The 14544-nt window shown below is 36.9% G+C and overlaps 1 protein-coding gene across 10 annotated transcripts in view; it reads left to right on the plus strand.

The window, feature by feature from the left end:
- ASB3 (ankyrin repeat and SOCS box containing 3) overlaps positions 1 to 12832 on the plus strand; it is a 113424-nt gene extending 100592 nt beyond the window's left edge. For all 10 annotated transcript variants that reach the window (XM_086326928.1, XM_086326931.1, XM_086326936.1 and 7 more), the window contains one exon: positions 11025 to 12832. In XM_086326928.1, the coding sequence (XP_086183054.1) occupies positions 11025 to 11230 (206 nt within the window). In that variant the 3' untranslated portion in view covers positions 11231 to 12832. The remainder of the gene's footprint in view (positions 1 to 11024) is intronic.
- Positions 12833 to 14544: the final 1712 nt, after the last annotated feature.

The following is a 14544-nucleotide window of genomic DNA, read 5'->3' on the forward strand; positions in this document are numbered from 1 at the left end:
TATGAGCAAGAAATAAATGTTTGTTGTATTCAAAGACACTGGGTTTGAGAGTTTGTGTTATTACAGCATAACACAGCCTGTACCCAAACTAACCTGTAATCAGATCCTGCCCCAGAGTTATTGACCAGGGAAAGACCATTGAAAGCTATGTGTGTGTGCTGTCACTTCAGTCATGTCCAGCTCTTTATGACCATGGACTGTAGCCCACCAGGCTCTCTGTCCATGAGATTTCCCAGGTAAAATACCGGAGTGAGTTGCCATTTCCTTCTCCAGCAGATCTTCCCAACCTAGGGATTGAACCTGCATCTCCTGCTTGGCAGGCAAATTCTTTACCATCTGAGCCATCAGGGAGGCCCAAGTTAAATAAGCACAGTGACAATATACAGCCTTGACATACTCCTTTCTCAAGTTTGAACCAGTCCATTGTTCCATGTCCCATTCTAACTGTTTCTTCTTGTCCTGCACACAGGTTTCTCAGGAGTCAGGTATACCTCAATTAAAAATAAAACCCATTAGTAATTGCCTGTCATCTTTAAAAACTGAACATGTGACCTTCTATTTGTAGAGTAGGAAACTTGTGACCTCCCAGACGTGAGCCATGTTATAGGCCTTCACAACTTAAGCAGAATCGTGCTTTGCTTAACAGTGTCCTGCACACTGCCCTTATTACTGGATTTAAGAGCCAAGCTTGTGGTTTTTATTTCTTGTTTGTTTGTTTTTTAAGTTAAGTTTATAGTTAAATTTTAACAAGATTCCATATACTCATTTATAATTTCATAATTTTAGCTTTACACAGCCTCTTATAAATCCAAGTGATGGATTTTAGTTGTGTGTGTGTGTGTGTGTGTGTGTGTGTGTGTATGTATGTGGTGGGGAAATCTGACGTAGCAAATCCACATTTGCTGGGACATTTTGCTGTTAAAACTGATTTGATTTTCTCAGCAATCAATTGGTAAGCTAAGAGGAGAAAATGTTGCCCTAGAACAACTTAATGTTGCTAAGATACTTAATGTCCTAAGTATCACATCAGGTCACCAGTATTATTTAAAGCCCATTTTACTGTTCCCATATACTGCATTGGATATATATGCAGGCAGACCCCTGGGACAGCTATATCCTAGTTAAAAGAAAATTCTTTTTCAGATCCCAAATATTTATTTTATGGTGGGAGGGCAGACAGGACAGAAACTAGTTTTTGATAACTTGTTCATTTGAGAACTTGTAACCACTCAATCTGTAATTTTAGTTAGTTCTAAATGTGGAGCATAAGCAGAAGTCTTTAGTGAAGAGAATCTATCATGTAAATATTTCTGTAGGTGCACATTTACAAATTTAGCTGTTTATATTTATTAATTGCTAGTGAGTGAGTCCTTTAATTATATGTCAACTATGTATCAGATACTGATTTAGAATCTGTGAATGAAAAACACAACTCTTTAGTGGAATGGCTAAAAGGGAATGATGCAGGGTCATGGCAGAATTTTCTTTTTAAGGTGAGAGAGGCTTGAACATATACATTAAGAGATCTCAGTTTGTTTCAGAAAAACATTAAGGATATGGAGATTAAAAACAATAGCTTATATAATAAGATTTCAGATAAGCCAGAAGGAGATGGGTAGACTCAAATAGTCCCCTTCCTTTGAGAAGAAGAGACGAGAGTGACTAGATACAGATAAGTTTATAGTTTGAGTATTTGAGAAAGAGCGCATAGAAGATTTCCTGTTTTTACTTAGGAGTAGGAGATAAAATCTTGCTGAAAAGGAAATTGAAGTGAGAATTTCTTAGGAGAGCCTTGATTTAGAATGGTGGTTGTGGGAAACTGGGAACCAGTGTAAGAGATTTGCCGAGCAGCCCTGTGGACCTTGTGGAAGTTGAAAGTGGTATACTTTATATGGTTATTTTTTCCTCAGATTGCTACATTTTCTGTGTATTGGAAAGAAAGAAAATGGTTAGGTTGGTCTGGGAATTGTCAGAGCAGGTACAGTGGAGTTGAGGATGATAAAATAGGGTAAGTGATAGGCCTATGGATGCCAAGTAAGGAATCAGAAAGGAAAGGGATCTGGTAAATTTGACAGCAGGAGAAGTTGCGGCCCATGGTCTCAATAATATTAATGACCAGGGGTAGTGACAGTAAGGGAGAGTACACTCTGGAAAGATAGGAAGTGGCGTATGTTGGAATTTAAAGACAGAAAAATGCGAGTCTGAAGATGGTGCAGAAGGACTGAAATTGCCACTGAGACACTATGATAGGTGTGACAAGTTGTGTAAGAATGAGAAAATTATAGCTCAGAAATTGATCAAGGAGGTAAGTTTTGGGGGAGGATCAGGCTTCTGTGAGGACAAGAGGTGAAGAGAGTGTTCTGTACAGGGTTCTAGATGAAGGTGGGCTTGTATATGATAAAATTAGGGGTTCCTGATAACTTTATGGAAAGGTTTTGGGGAGAGTTAAAATTTATAATATTGAGCTTAATTAATCTTTTCTCATTGTCTCAGACTGCTGTTTTTATTAATAGTTCCCTAAATAAGTTAGGGGAATGAAGAATGAATTTTTATTTTCTAAAAGAGCTGAGACCATGATTTATTTTTTCATTTGATTACTATAGGAAAATGCTTATGCTGGATGATTTTACTTAATTTTCAAGTGTTCCAGGCTTCAGAGAGAGGCATCTTAAAAATGGGAGAGAGGAAGATAAAATTGCTTATCGGTGATTAAGTTCCTTTTCACATTCTCTTTTCTGTAATAGTGAGGTTATAGTTGTTAGAATTGAACTTTGATTTTTTTTCCCACTTAGCATATATGGCTGAGTGTCTTGTACATATGGGTTAGGTTAGTGCTTCCAAAAGTGAATGACCTGGCATCCATATTTGTGATGTACCTTAGTGAATTGTAGTTTAGATTTGACTGTTCAGTGGCTCTGTGGTTACATCATCTAGTTTTAACTTAACTACTTCTCAAAAATTGGTTAACTGGCTTAAAAAGATTTCTGTGAAAAAATGTTTTATGTGAATAATGCTAAATAAAGGTATCAGTACAAGTGAACCACCAAGTAATCATAGAACTACCTCCTGTTCTTCCTAGATAGTCATGTCATATGATGAAAATACTGACCACCCAATCTGAGCTGACAGCAAGTTCAAAAGTATCAAGAAAAGTATTTAAAATATAGTTCACCTTAGAAAAATAAATAAAAGATGGTTCACTTTTACTAATGTTAGCAGTGAGCCTTGATGTATGTAATGTGCATTGAGATAATAAGGAAATGAAAATATTGTAATCAGCAGGACACTCTTAATGAAAGCATCCAGAACATAAGTTCTGTGATTTTTCATGAATATTTAAGTCATATGATGCTCAGTCCGTTGTTTTTATAAACTGACTAATAGTGAAAAAACAAAAAGTTACATACCATTGGGGAAATGCATGTTCTTACTGACACAGTAAAACACACTGAAATAATATCAGGACAAAGTAAATGTATTTCTTGTTAGCAAATACTGTTGAAAGGAGTGTAGTAAACATTGCTAAAGAGTTAAAAGAATAAAAATATAATCCTGCAAGTAGGATGTGTGGTACATTAAGTTGGAAGAATATAACTGCCTCAGCTTAGAGTATTTGTTAAGATTCTGCTTCAATTAAAAAAAAAATACAGTTGCTTTTCTGAGAGTCAATAAAGGAAATATATACCAGAAATGATATATTTGCAACAATGATGACTTATTTAATAGAATTTTTGTTGTTGTTGTTTGGAAAGCTGTGTAAGACTGTCTACTGATGGAGTGCCTTACTTTTCAGTAAATGTGAGGAAATGGAGATAACATCACAAATGAAATGAGTTGATTGCATCATTAAGAGTCAGGCTAATACAGGAAAGGAATTGAAACCAGAATTGCTTGAAGTATTAATAATATTGTTGTGAGTAATTTTATAAAAAACACAACCTTTAAAATATATAGAATCTTTGTAGTACTTTATTAAAAAGAGTCCTTCAACTTAATGATAAATTACATACTTTGGGGAAAATACAGCTGTTCGTCTTTAATCTTTTTTTCCTTGATGATAAATAGCTATGAATAGTATAAAACCTAGTACATACATCATGAAATTCTATTGATTTAAGGTAAAAATGATATTGTAACTGAATGAAAAGGCAACTGCTTTTTGAAAGAAATTTTGCTATGAGGAGATGATCTTAAAAACAGATGCTAAGAAATATTTCTATTATTGCAAGATTTTCTTTTCAAATACAATGTACATGACCTAAGTGTGTATTGACACACTTAAACTACATGGAAATAATTTCCTAAGATTTTGAATACATTTAATAATAATGTGAAAAAATGAAACTTTCTAATTAGCTTGTAAACTGATACCAGGAAAAACAGAAATTTGGCAGATGAATTTTGATAAAAATTTTGCATAATATAGTGACTTGCCATGTTAGATATGGACCTAACAGAAGTAGAAGATACTAAGAAGAGATGGCAAGAATATACAGAAGAACTATACCAAAAAGATCTTCATGACCCAGATAATCATGATGGTGTGATCACTCACCTAGAGCCAGACATCCTGGAATGCGAAATCAAGCAGGCCTTAGGAAGCATCACTAGGAACAAAGCTAGTGGAGGTGATGGAATTCCAGTTGAGCTATTTCAAATCCTAAAAGATGATGCTGTGCAAGTGCTGCACTCAATATGCCAGCAAATCTGGAAAACTCAGCAGTGGCCACAGGACTGGAAGAGGTCAGTTTTCATTCCAATCCCAAAGAAAGGCAATGCCAAAGAATGCTCAAACTATCGCACAGTTGCACTCATCTCACATGCTAGTAAAGTAATGCTCGAAATTCTCCAAGCCAGGGCTTCAACATTACGTGAACCCTGAACTTCCAGATATTCAAGATGGATTTAGAAAAGGTAGAGGAACCAGAGGTCAAATTACCAACATCTGCTGGATCATCGAAAAAGCAAGAGGGTTCCAGAAAAACGTCTATTTCTGCTTTATTGACTATGCCAAAGCCTTTGACTGTGTGGATTGCAACAAACTGTGGAGAAACAAACTTACAGAGAAGGGAATACCAGACCACCTGACCTGCCTCTTGAGAAATCTGTGTGCTTACAGTTAGAACTAGACATGGAGCGACAGACTGGTTCCAAATAGGGAAAGGAGTATGTCAAGGCTGAATATTGTCACCCTGCTTATTTAACTTCTATGCAGAGTACATCATGCACAATGCTGGGCTGGATGAAGCACAAGCTGGAATCAAGATTGCTGGGAGAAATATCAATAACCTCAGATATGCAAATTACACCAGCCTTATGGCAGAAAGTGAAGAACTAAAGAGCCTCTTGATGAAAGTGAACGAGGAGAGTGAAAAAGCTGGCTTAAAACTCAACATTCAGAAAACTAAGATCATGGCATCCAGTCCCATCACTATATGACAAATAGATGGGGAAACAGTGACAGACTTTATTTTTTTCGGGGGCAAAAATCACTGCAGATGGTGACTGTAGCCATGAAATAAAAAGACACTTACTCCTTGGAAGGAAAGTTATGACCAACCTAGACATCATATTAAAAAGCAGAGACATTATTTTGCCAACAAAGGTCCATCTAGTCAAGGCTATGGTTTTTCCAGTAGTCAGTCATGTATGGATGTGAGAGTTAGACCATAAAGAAAGCTGAGCGTCAAAGAATTGATGCTTTTGAACTGTGGTGTTGGAGAAGACTCTTGAGAGTCCTTTGTCTGCAAGGAGATCCAACCAGTTCATCCTAAAAGAAGTCAGTCCTGAATATTCATTGGAAGGACTGATGCTGAAGCTGAAACTTCAATACTATGGCTACCTGTTGCGAAGAGCTGACTCATTTGAAAAGACCCTGATACTGGGAAGGATTGAAGGCAGAAGGAGAAGGGGACAACAGAGGATGAGATGGTTGGATGGCATCACTGACTCAGTGGACATGAGTTTGAGTAAACTTCGGGAGTTGGTAATGGACAGGGATGCCTGGTATGCTGCAGTCTGTGGGGTTGCAGTGAGTTGGACACGACTGAGCAACTGAACTGAACTGAAATATCCACACATTGGAGTTAAGTACTCAAAAGACTTTTCACTAATTGAGTGTGTAGCCAAAACATTTCAATTTCACTAGATTAGAAGATGCTTAGGATTTGTATGATATATTGTACAGTTTACAATTTTTTGATTCGGAGAGGTGTCAATTATGTTCATAGTATAGATGAGACATTATGCCCATTTCATAGAAGAGGAGCTGAAGGTTGAAGCACTTAAATGACTTGTTGAAAGTCACACAACTGGTTAATAATGACTCCTCAACTCCAGCTCAGCTTCCCTGATAGCTCAGTTGGTAAAGAATCTTCCTGCAGTGCAGGAGACCCCAGTTTGATTCCTGGGTTGGGAATATCTGCTGGAGAAGGGATAGGCTACTCACTGCAGTATTTTGGGGCTTCCCTTGTGGCTCAATTGGTAAAGAATCCGTCTGCAATGCGGTATACCTGGGTTTGATTCCTGGGTTGGGAATGTCCCCTGTAGAAGGAAAGGCTACCCACTCCAGTATTCTTGTCTGGAAAATTCCTTGGACTGTACAGTCCATGGGGTCACAAAGAGTTGGACACAATTGAGTGACTTTCACTTTTGCTTCACAACTCCAGCTCAGGGCTTGTTACTGGGTGGTGCCCTTTCCATTCATTCTATTCATTGCTGTTCTGCTTGTCATTCTTTAAGTTTTCATTTCCTGTCCTAATCTATCTCTTATTTATACTCCAGCATCTTTAGGTAGTTTCTTTTTATATTTGTTTAAGTTTTTAGTTGTAGTAAGTGGAAGAGAGAGAGAGACTGTACAAGTAAGTTAAGGAAGACTGAGAACAAAAGGATGGAACCATAAAGACATTATATTAGTGATGAAAATACACATTGTAGTAGATGGCCCAGAAGTTAGATGAATGCATTTGATGTGGAAAACCCTGCAGAGGAACCATAGAAATAAAGTCAAGGCAGATACATCATTTGAATATTGGCATGAGGGCAGGCTAGTGATGAAATGGTTCTGGAAAATATAGGTAATGGGTTTGTATGGTGTATATGTATTGCTGTACTATAGTAAACTTGGCATTAACAAGCATAATAATTTAATTAAGAATTTTGGAGTTTATTTTGATCATTTTAATTTTACTACAATTTCATATAATATGTGGCCTTCTATTTTGATTGTTGTTTGTACATACGACAAAGTTAACAAAATTGAAAACTTCTATGTAGAAATGAATAGGTAAAGGTTGCTTGTCTGCTCATAGATCTGGAAGTAAACTGGGTTTAACATATTAACTTGAAAATGATTGGGTCAGAAAAGTGACCCAAATATAGTGTGGTTTTATACATCATTTTCTAGACTATGATCAGTGCCATAATGTTGGAAAAGAGAGATTTATTTAACAAATCTGATTTTAACAGGTTTTTATGAAAGTTATGTTTTACATACAATTTCTGGGCTTTTCCATATTATAAATTCAAGGCTTGTCTTGATCTTCTCTCACTCTAGTGGCAACACATCTGGAAATACTATGCATCACTAAAACTTTCATAGGAATTCTGCATGCCTTGAAATATTACATATATGATTATACAATTCCCTTAGTATTCACTGGCATATTAAACTAAGATGGCACTGATGAATATATTATTGTCTATGTTAAAATGAATATAGTTCTTACCTTTAACTGTTCATCAGGCCAGTGATCTATTGTGCTCACAAGAGGAAAATCAAAATAGTGCATTAAGAGTAGAATCAGTAACTGGAGTAACTATACTCTTTCCTTTTTAAAATTATTAAATGGAAAGATCTCTTGATATTTATAATAGTTTCAGTGGTTTAGAAGATTAAGTTAAGAGAATTATTTGGGAAGGAAAGTTATGACCAACCTAGATAGCATATTCAAAAGCAGAGACGTTACTTTGCCAGCAAACTTCCATCTAGTCAAGGCTATGGTTTTTCCAGTAGTCATGTATGGATGTGAGAGTTGGACTGTGAAGAAAGCCGAGTGCTGAAGAACTGATGCTTTTGAACTGTGGTGTTGGAGAAGACTCTAGAGAGTCCCTTGGACTGCAAGGAGATCAACCAGTCCATTCTAAAGGAGATCAGCCCTGGGATTTCTTTGGAAGGAGTGATGCTGAAGCTGAGTTTCAGCCAGTACTTTGGCCACCTCATGCGAAGAGTTGACTCATTGGAAAAGACTCTGATGCTGGGACGGATTGGGGGCAGGAGGAGAAGGGGACAACAGAGGATGAGATGGCTGGATGGCATCACCAATTTGATGGACATGAGTTTGAGTGAAGTTCAGGAGCTGGTGATGGACAGACAGGGAGGTCTGGCGTGCTGTGATTCATGGGGTCGCAAAGAGTCGGACACGATTGAGCAACTGAACTGAACTGAACTGAACTGATCACCAGTTTAGAAAACCCTAGACATGGGGTGCAATCATTTGAATCTGGTATCAGCTCTGTTGTTTCTGTACAATGTCAACATGGGCAAGTCATATAAGCTTCCCATAATAAATGTGTAAGTGTGAAAATGTTAGTACTTAGTCGTGTCCAACTCTTTGTGACCCCATGAATTGTAGCCCACCAGGCTCCTGTCCATGGACTTCTCTAGGCAAGAATACTGGAGTGGGTAGCCATTCCCTTCTCCAGGGGATCTTCCCAACCCAGGGATGGAACCTGGATCTCCTGCATTGTAGGCAGATTCTTTACCATCTGAGCCAGCAGGAAAGTCCCTAATAAATGTGTACTGGTCCAGTTTGGCTTGATCACAGATGATTAAACTTTCTACACACATATCCGCATAAACAGATGAATGGTTTATTTGGTTGTAAAAGATAGAGCAATAGGGCTCCTGTGATGTAGTCAGATGGCTCTGAAAGGCTTGTCTGCACTACAGGAGACTGTGGGACAGCTAGAGGCACACTCCCTGGTCAGACTGAGGAGTTTGTAAGTCAGTGTAGTCTGTCAAATTGATGAAGCTGGAGAAATATTAAGGATTCCTTAGCTCTGAGCCAGCCGCTCTCCTCCAGGTTGCACAGCCATCCTTTATCTTCCTTTTGGATTTTTAATAGCTATCTACATTAACAAGAATGTGCAGAAAGAAAGGTTTCAGTTTAACCAGGTGCATACTAAACTGTAATATAATATGAGTAGAAATTATCTTAAACAGTCTCACTTTAACTCACGTGCTCTGTAGTCTTACCACATTCTCTGTCAGTTCCTTCTGGCTGTGCCCATGGCATAATCAGTGTTTGCAGTGCTTAGGACATTTTGTCTGTACCAGCCGAGCTGTGGGTGCTTACCAAGAATCAGTTGTGCTCATTTCTGAAACTTTTATTACATTTGTGCATATCCAGTGACATTAGGGCCAACTATTGTTCATGATCTCAGAGGAAGAGAGGGCTTCCTTATGTGTAACAGTTGAACATGGACCACCTACTTGTTGAAGTTGAACCCTACTTACTACTCCTTTGGAAAACTGTTGGGGTTTGCAGTTTGAGCTTGGTTTCCATGTGGTTTCCTGCTGATCACTCCAGTGTTCCCCTTATCTATGTTTTCTTATCTTAGAAGTGAGACTGATTCTTCCTTTAAGTTTACAGATAAGCAGAAAATTTTAAAGAGTATTAAATATGGAAACAGTGGAAGTAAATGTTCTCTATATTGTTGCTGTAGTCTTATTTTTATACTGGGGAATCTATGTGACTCATGCTTTAAGGGAATACTCTTCTTAGACTTTGGTTTTATTTACAAAATAAGATAACTCTGTTGCTTTTCTAATTTGGCATTTTGAAACACTATGACTTGAGTTATCCAAATTCTGAATGAACTAAACTTAAACCAGTAAGCTTAAACTAAAATCTAAGATGATGGACTAACTTCAGTGGTTTGGAAGATATTACTGATGGCAGAGAACTAGCATGTCTCAGGCCCTGTGGGCTATTATTAAAGAACCCTAGACTTGAAGTCAGACCAGTAGGTCTGATATCAGTTGGGCTATTGATTGTACTTGTCTTTGCTGCTCTGATCCGGGCCTGGTAATCTTTGGTTCATTTCACAGGGATTTATAAAAGATTTCTTGCACTTACAAAGGCATTAGGTTTAATTCACATAAAACCAGTATCTGTTTTTAGTACGCCTAGTTTTCATGAACATTAACTTCTTTAGTTAACACTTTTCATCTTAGTAAAACCACTGTCATGTGATTCTTAATTAAGCATATGTGGGTTATCCTTTTAATTGGTTATTAGCTTTTAGCAGCAGGGGTTTTAGCATGTATACATATACATGCATGTTTTGGGGTCATATGCATTTGAGTTTGAATCCTGGTCTACCATGTATTAGATGTTTGGCCTTTGAAAAGTTACTTAAATCTCTTGTTCTCTTGTCTCTATGAGAGCATGCGAATATGTACCTCACAGTAAAGGAAGATAAAAATAGAATGTGTACGGGCATATGGCATAGTAGGCTTTCAGTAAAGGTTCCTTTTCTCTATCAATTTTATAATTTCATTCTATATCATGGATAAAAAGAGCAAAACGAATATAAGCTACATATTTATTCACTTGATGTGGTCCGTCTGGAGACCATTTGCAGCGAGAGTGAGTGGGAAGTAACGTTTGCTACTGTGCCCTTCTATCGTTTCTAAAGTTAGATCACCCATTTCTTAAGTCCCAGCTGGTATTGCCAGATACTTAGAATTTGAACATTAATTCTATATGGTGCTGGGTATTGACTTTGGAATGTGTGGCCAGAAATTGGAGGAAGAAGAACCAGGAAAGTTGTAAAATGAATAAATAAATGGAGTTTATTTTGGTCATCTTGGCTCAAGTAATCTTTCAAAAGTAAGTCTAAGTAACATACCACTTGTTTTTACTAACAGAGGTGAGGGGGGAAAAGGGCATTTACCTTAATGGATTGTTATACTTTCTGGTTCAACATTTTTATCTTTCTTTTTACGTTTGTTTCTCCAGCCTCTGTTCCATCCCTGACCCACCTTTGTCGTTTGGAAATTTGGTCCCATCTAAAACTAGAACACCTACAGTCTGATGGCTTTATCCGTCAATTGCCTCTTCCCAGAAGCCTACATGATTATTTGCTCTATGCAGAGGTTTTGAGGATGAATGAAGTTCCAGAACTGGCAGTTTTTCAAGATGGAGAAATCAGTGAAACCACTTAACACAGTTTTTGTCTTACTCTGAAAACCACCAAGATAAGGAGCCATGGAGTACAAATTCTTCACAATTTTATGGTCACAAAAGATGATTTTTGTTTGTGTGGTTGGTTAGGCTTTAGAGGGCAGTGGTTTAATGGAAATATTTACAACTAGGCTACCTGGTAAAAAAAAAAAGTGTTGTAAACATCATGTAAGTTACTTTATTGCAGTTTTATCATCAGTACTCTTTATGTTGTAATATTCATTTACCTAACCATTTTCCGCTTTATTCTGTTAATGAACTGTGAATGCTGCTTCTAGTGCTAAACATGGCCTATTTCCACCTATGATTCTGTGTTTACCTAGGGCTAGAGCTTAGAAGAAAAGGCATAAGTCTTCACTGGAAGTATACACACAGTGAAGTTGAGTATCTCTTATGTTTATAAAAGAACTGTATTATATTCTGTTCTCATCTCTTAATTTATTTGAAATTCATTGGCTTTTCACAGGTAAACTCAGGGGAGAATTCTTTTTTTAAAGACTATAGAAAATAAATCATTTTGCTGTTTTTTTTTTTCCCCCAGTTCTTTGATATTCTTTTTGGCTAAAAAGAGATTCCTCTTTCTGCAAAGGCAAGAACAGACTTAAATTCAAAGACATGTTGAAAAAAATTAGATCGATATTGAGATAAATGTATATTTTACCACATTTACTTAGTATTAATTAGGAGACTGGGAGAGACATTTCTGTGGTATCTTTTTTAAAGAAAGAAAGGTATGTATTTCTGAGTTGCTCACGATCAGATGAAACATTGCAGGTCCATTCAGTCTCCAGATCAGAGGGCAGCTTTAATCTTATGAAGCAGTGGTTGCTAGTTCTGTTAATGTTATAGTGTGTTTCCTTTTTACTATCTGGGTACGTTATCAAATAGTCCATGAAATTTAAACCTTAGAGACCAGGTTAATGAGATACTACCTCATTGGTTTTACACTTGTTTGCTAGGAATCTAGAGTCAGAGAGGACTGAATATTGTATCAAGTGAGCTATGATAAGAGGCTGTGGGCATTTGTCTTGAGAGAAAGGTTAGGAAAGCATACTGTCATGTTAGACAACTAGAGATGGGGTCCAAGGGAAGGCAAGTATTCTATCCTATTTGGATTCTGTGACTTAAGATAGATGGGAGTAGGTCAGTCAGATTCATCTCTGATAGACTTTTGCTATTTGATAAAAGCAGTGATGATGGCATACCAAATGATGGAGACATTAAGGTCCAGAAGGATAACTAAATTCAGCTTAGATTGGAACTGCAGTTGCTGCCTGTGGGGTGGAAATAGAGTTTGAAGTGGGTATACATGCAGAAATAAGGGTGTATAGGGAAGAAAGAGGTGGAAATTCTAATAGTAAATTCTAAAAAAAAAGTGTGTACTATGTAGTATTTTTTAAATGTCTGTATCTTTATTTTTTTTAAACCCTAATAGTCTCTGCTTTTAACATAATCAGTTTTTTGTTAGGGTCCAGTGTACATAGAATGTTTATCTTGAATCTTTTCATGGTTTTTGGGTGAAATCTTTTCATATGTTTTTGTGTATGTTTAAATATGTAATAAATTCAACTGTTCATAACTTATCATTGAGCTCTTATTCTTAAAAACTTAAAAATATTTCAGATACATTAAGACCCTTAGTATTTAAAGTATAAATGATTTTATTTATTGTATGCAATATCTTTCTTTTAGGCTATTTTATAATACATAAATATTATTTTTATGACTAATAGCAAGGACTCAGTAAGAAATCCAATCCAGAAGTATCTAAAAGTAAGTAAATTACACTAACAACTTCTGATCAAAATGATATATCCAGGTAGTGTGAACTTGAAGCTCTGCCCTACATGTACCATGGTGCTTTAGTATTCTTAAAGTCTCAGTGAGCCTGATGAAGAACTCCATACAGTGGTTTTCTAATGGTGGTACATAGTATCAGAGCAGGACACAAATTGGTTTTAATAACAGTTGTCAAGAGTTTATCCTGCATTGATTTGATGTTGTCCCTTAAGTGCATTTCCTGCTCAACATTCCTGTCATAGGACATCTTTCTGTGATGATTTCATATAATAATGGTAATCTGGACATCACATTTTCTTAAGTAAACTTTTTATTGACATTTAACACATATAAGAAAAGTATACATATCATAAGTATACAAACTGACCCTTGAACAACATGGGAGTTAATGGACTCCTACCCTCTACAGAGTTGAAAATCTGCTTATGACTTGCAGTCAGCTGTCTATATCTCTGAATTCAATTATGGATCTAATCAAGTATGGTAGTTTGGATTGCAGATTGTGTAGTATTGTAGTGTCACTGTTGAAAAAAGTCTGTGTATAAGTAAACCTGCACCAGCTCAAACATGTTGAAGGGTCTACTATATTTTTACAAAATGAAAATGTCTGTGCAATCAGTATGCAGTTCAAGAAACAGAACATTATTAGCATGCTAGAAATTCCTTTTGTGGCCCTTTTAGTCTCTGTGTTCTTGCCAGAAAGGTAACCACTCTTCTGGGGTTTAGCACCAACAATCTGTTTTTCCTGGAATCATCCACTATGCCCTCTTCAGTTTCCTCCTACTTTTGTGTGCATTTTCCAATTCATTTATGTTATCATGTATAATAATAGTCATTGTACATCATTTCTTTGTTTCCCTCTCCCTTTTGCCCATGTAGCAAGTGTCTTGATATGCAGCTTTCTGCATCCCAGATCAGTTACCTACCTCCATGTCCCATGACCACTTGTGACATTGATAATATGTTACATGATCAGTTGATATCTCAAACTTTGGATCTGTTCTCACCTAAGTTTATCTGTAAACCTGTATGAAAATTGTAATACTTCATAGATCTTCAGGTATAGTCTCAGGTACAGTTTCAAGACCTCTGAGTATTTTTGATTGGTTATTCTAAAATTCTACTATAATTGTGTTGGGCCTCAAAAGCTTATAAATAATAACTGTGATAAGAGTGTAAATAACTGTGTCTTCTGAAACAGTGGACTTGGTTCCATCAGCATGAGGTCTAGAAAGAAGTCGAAAAAATCTGTCTAAAAGTTTGTCTTTCATTTTTTATGCTCCTCTTTATTCTTGGAGACCTTCATGGATCACAGCCTTGTCTTGGTGAAGGGGCTTTTGTAACTCAATGAGGCTATGAGCCATGCTATGTAGGACCACCCAAAATAGATGGGTCATAGTGAAGAATTCTGACAAAATGTGATCCGCCGGAGGAGAGAATGGCAATCCACTCCAGTGTTCCTGCCTGGAGAACCTCATGAACAGTATAAAAAGGC

Source organism: Bos grunniens, chromosome 11 (genome assembly GCF_055505025.1).
Source record: "Bos grunniens cultivar Pamir isolate PY7600 chromosome 11, Bosgru_T2T1.0, whole genome shotgun sequence".
In the NCBI taxonomy this organism is placed as follows: Eukaryota; Metazoa; Chordata; class Mammalia; order Artiodactyla; family Bovidae; genus Bos; species Bos grunniens.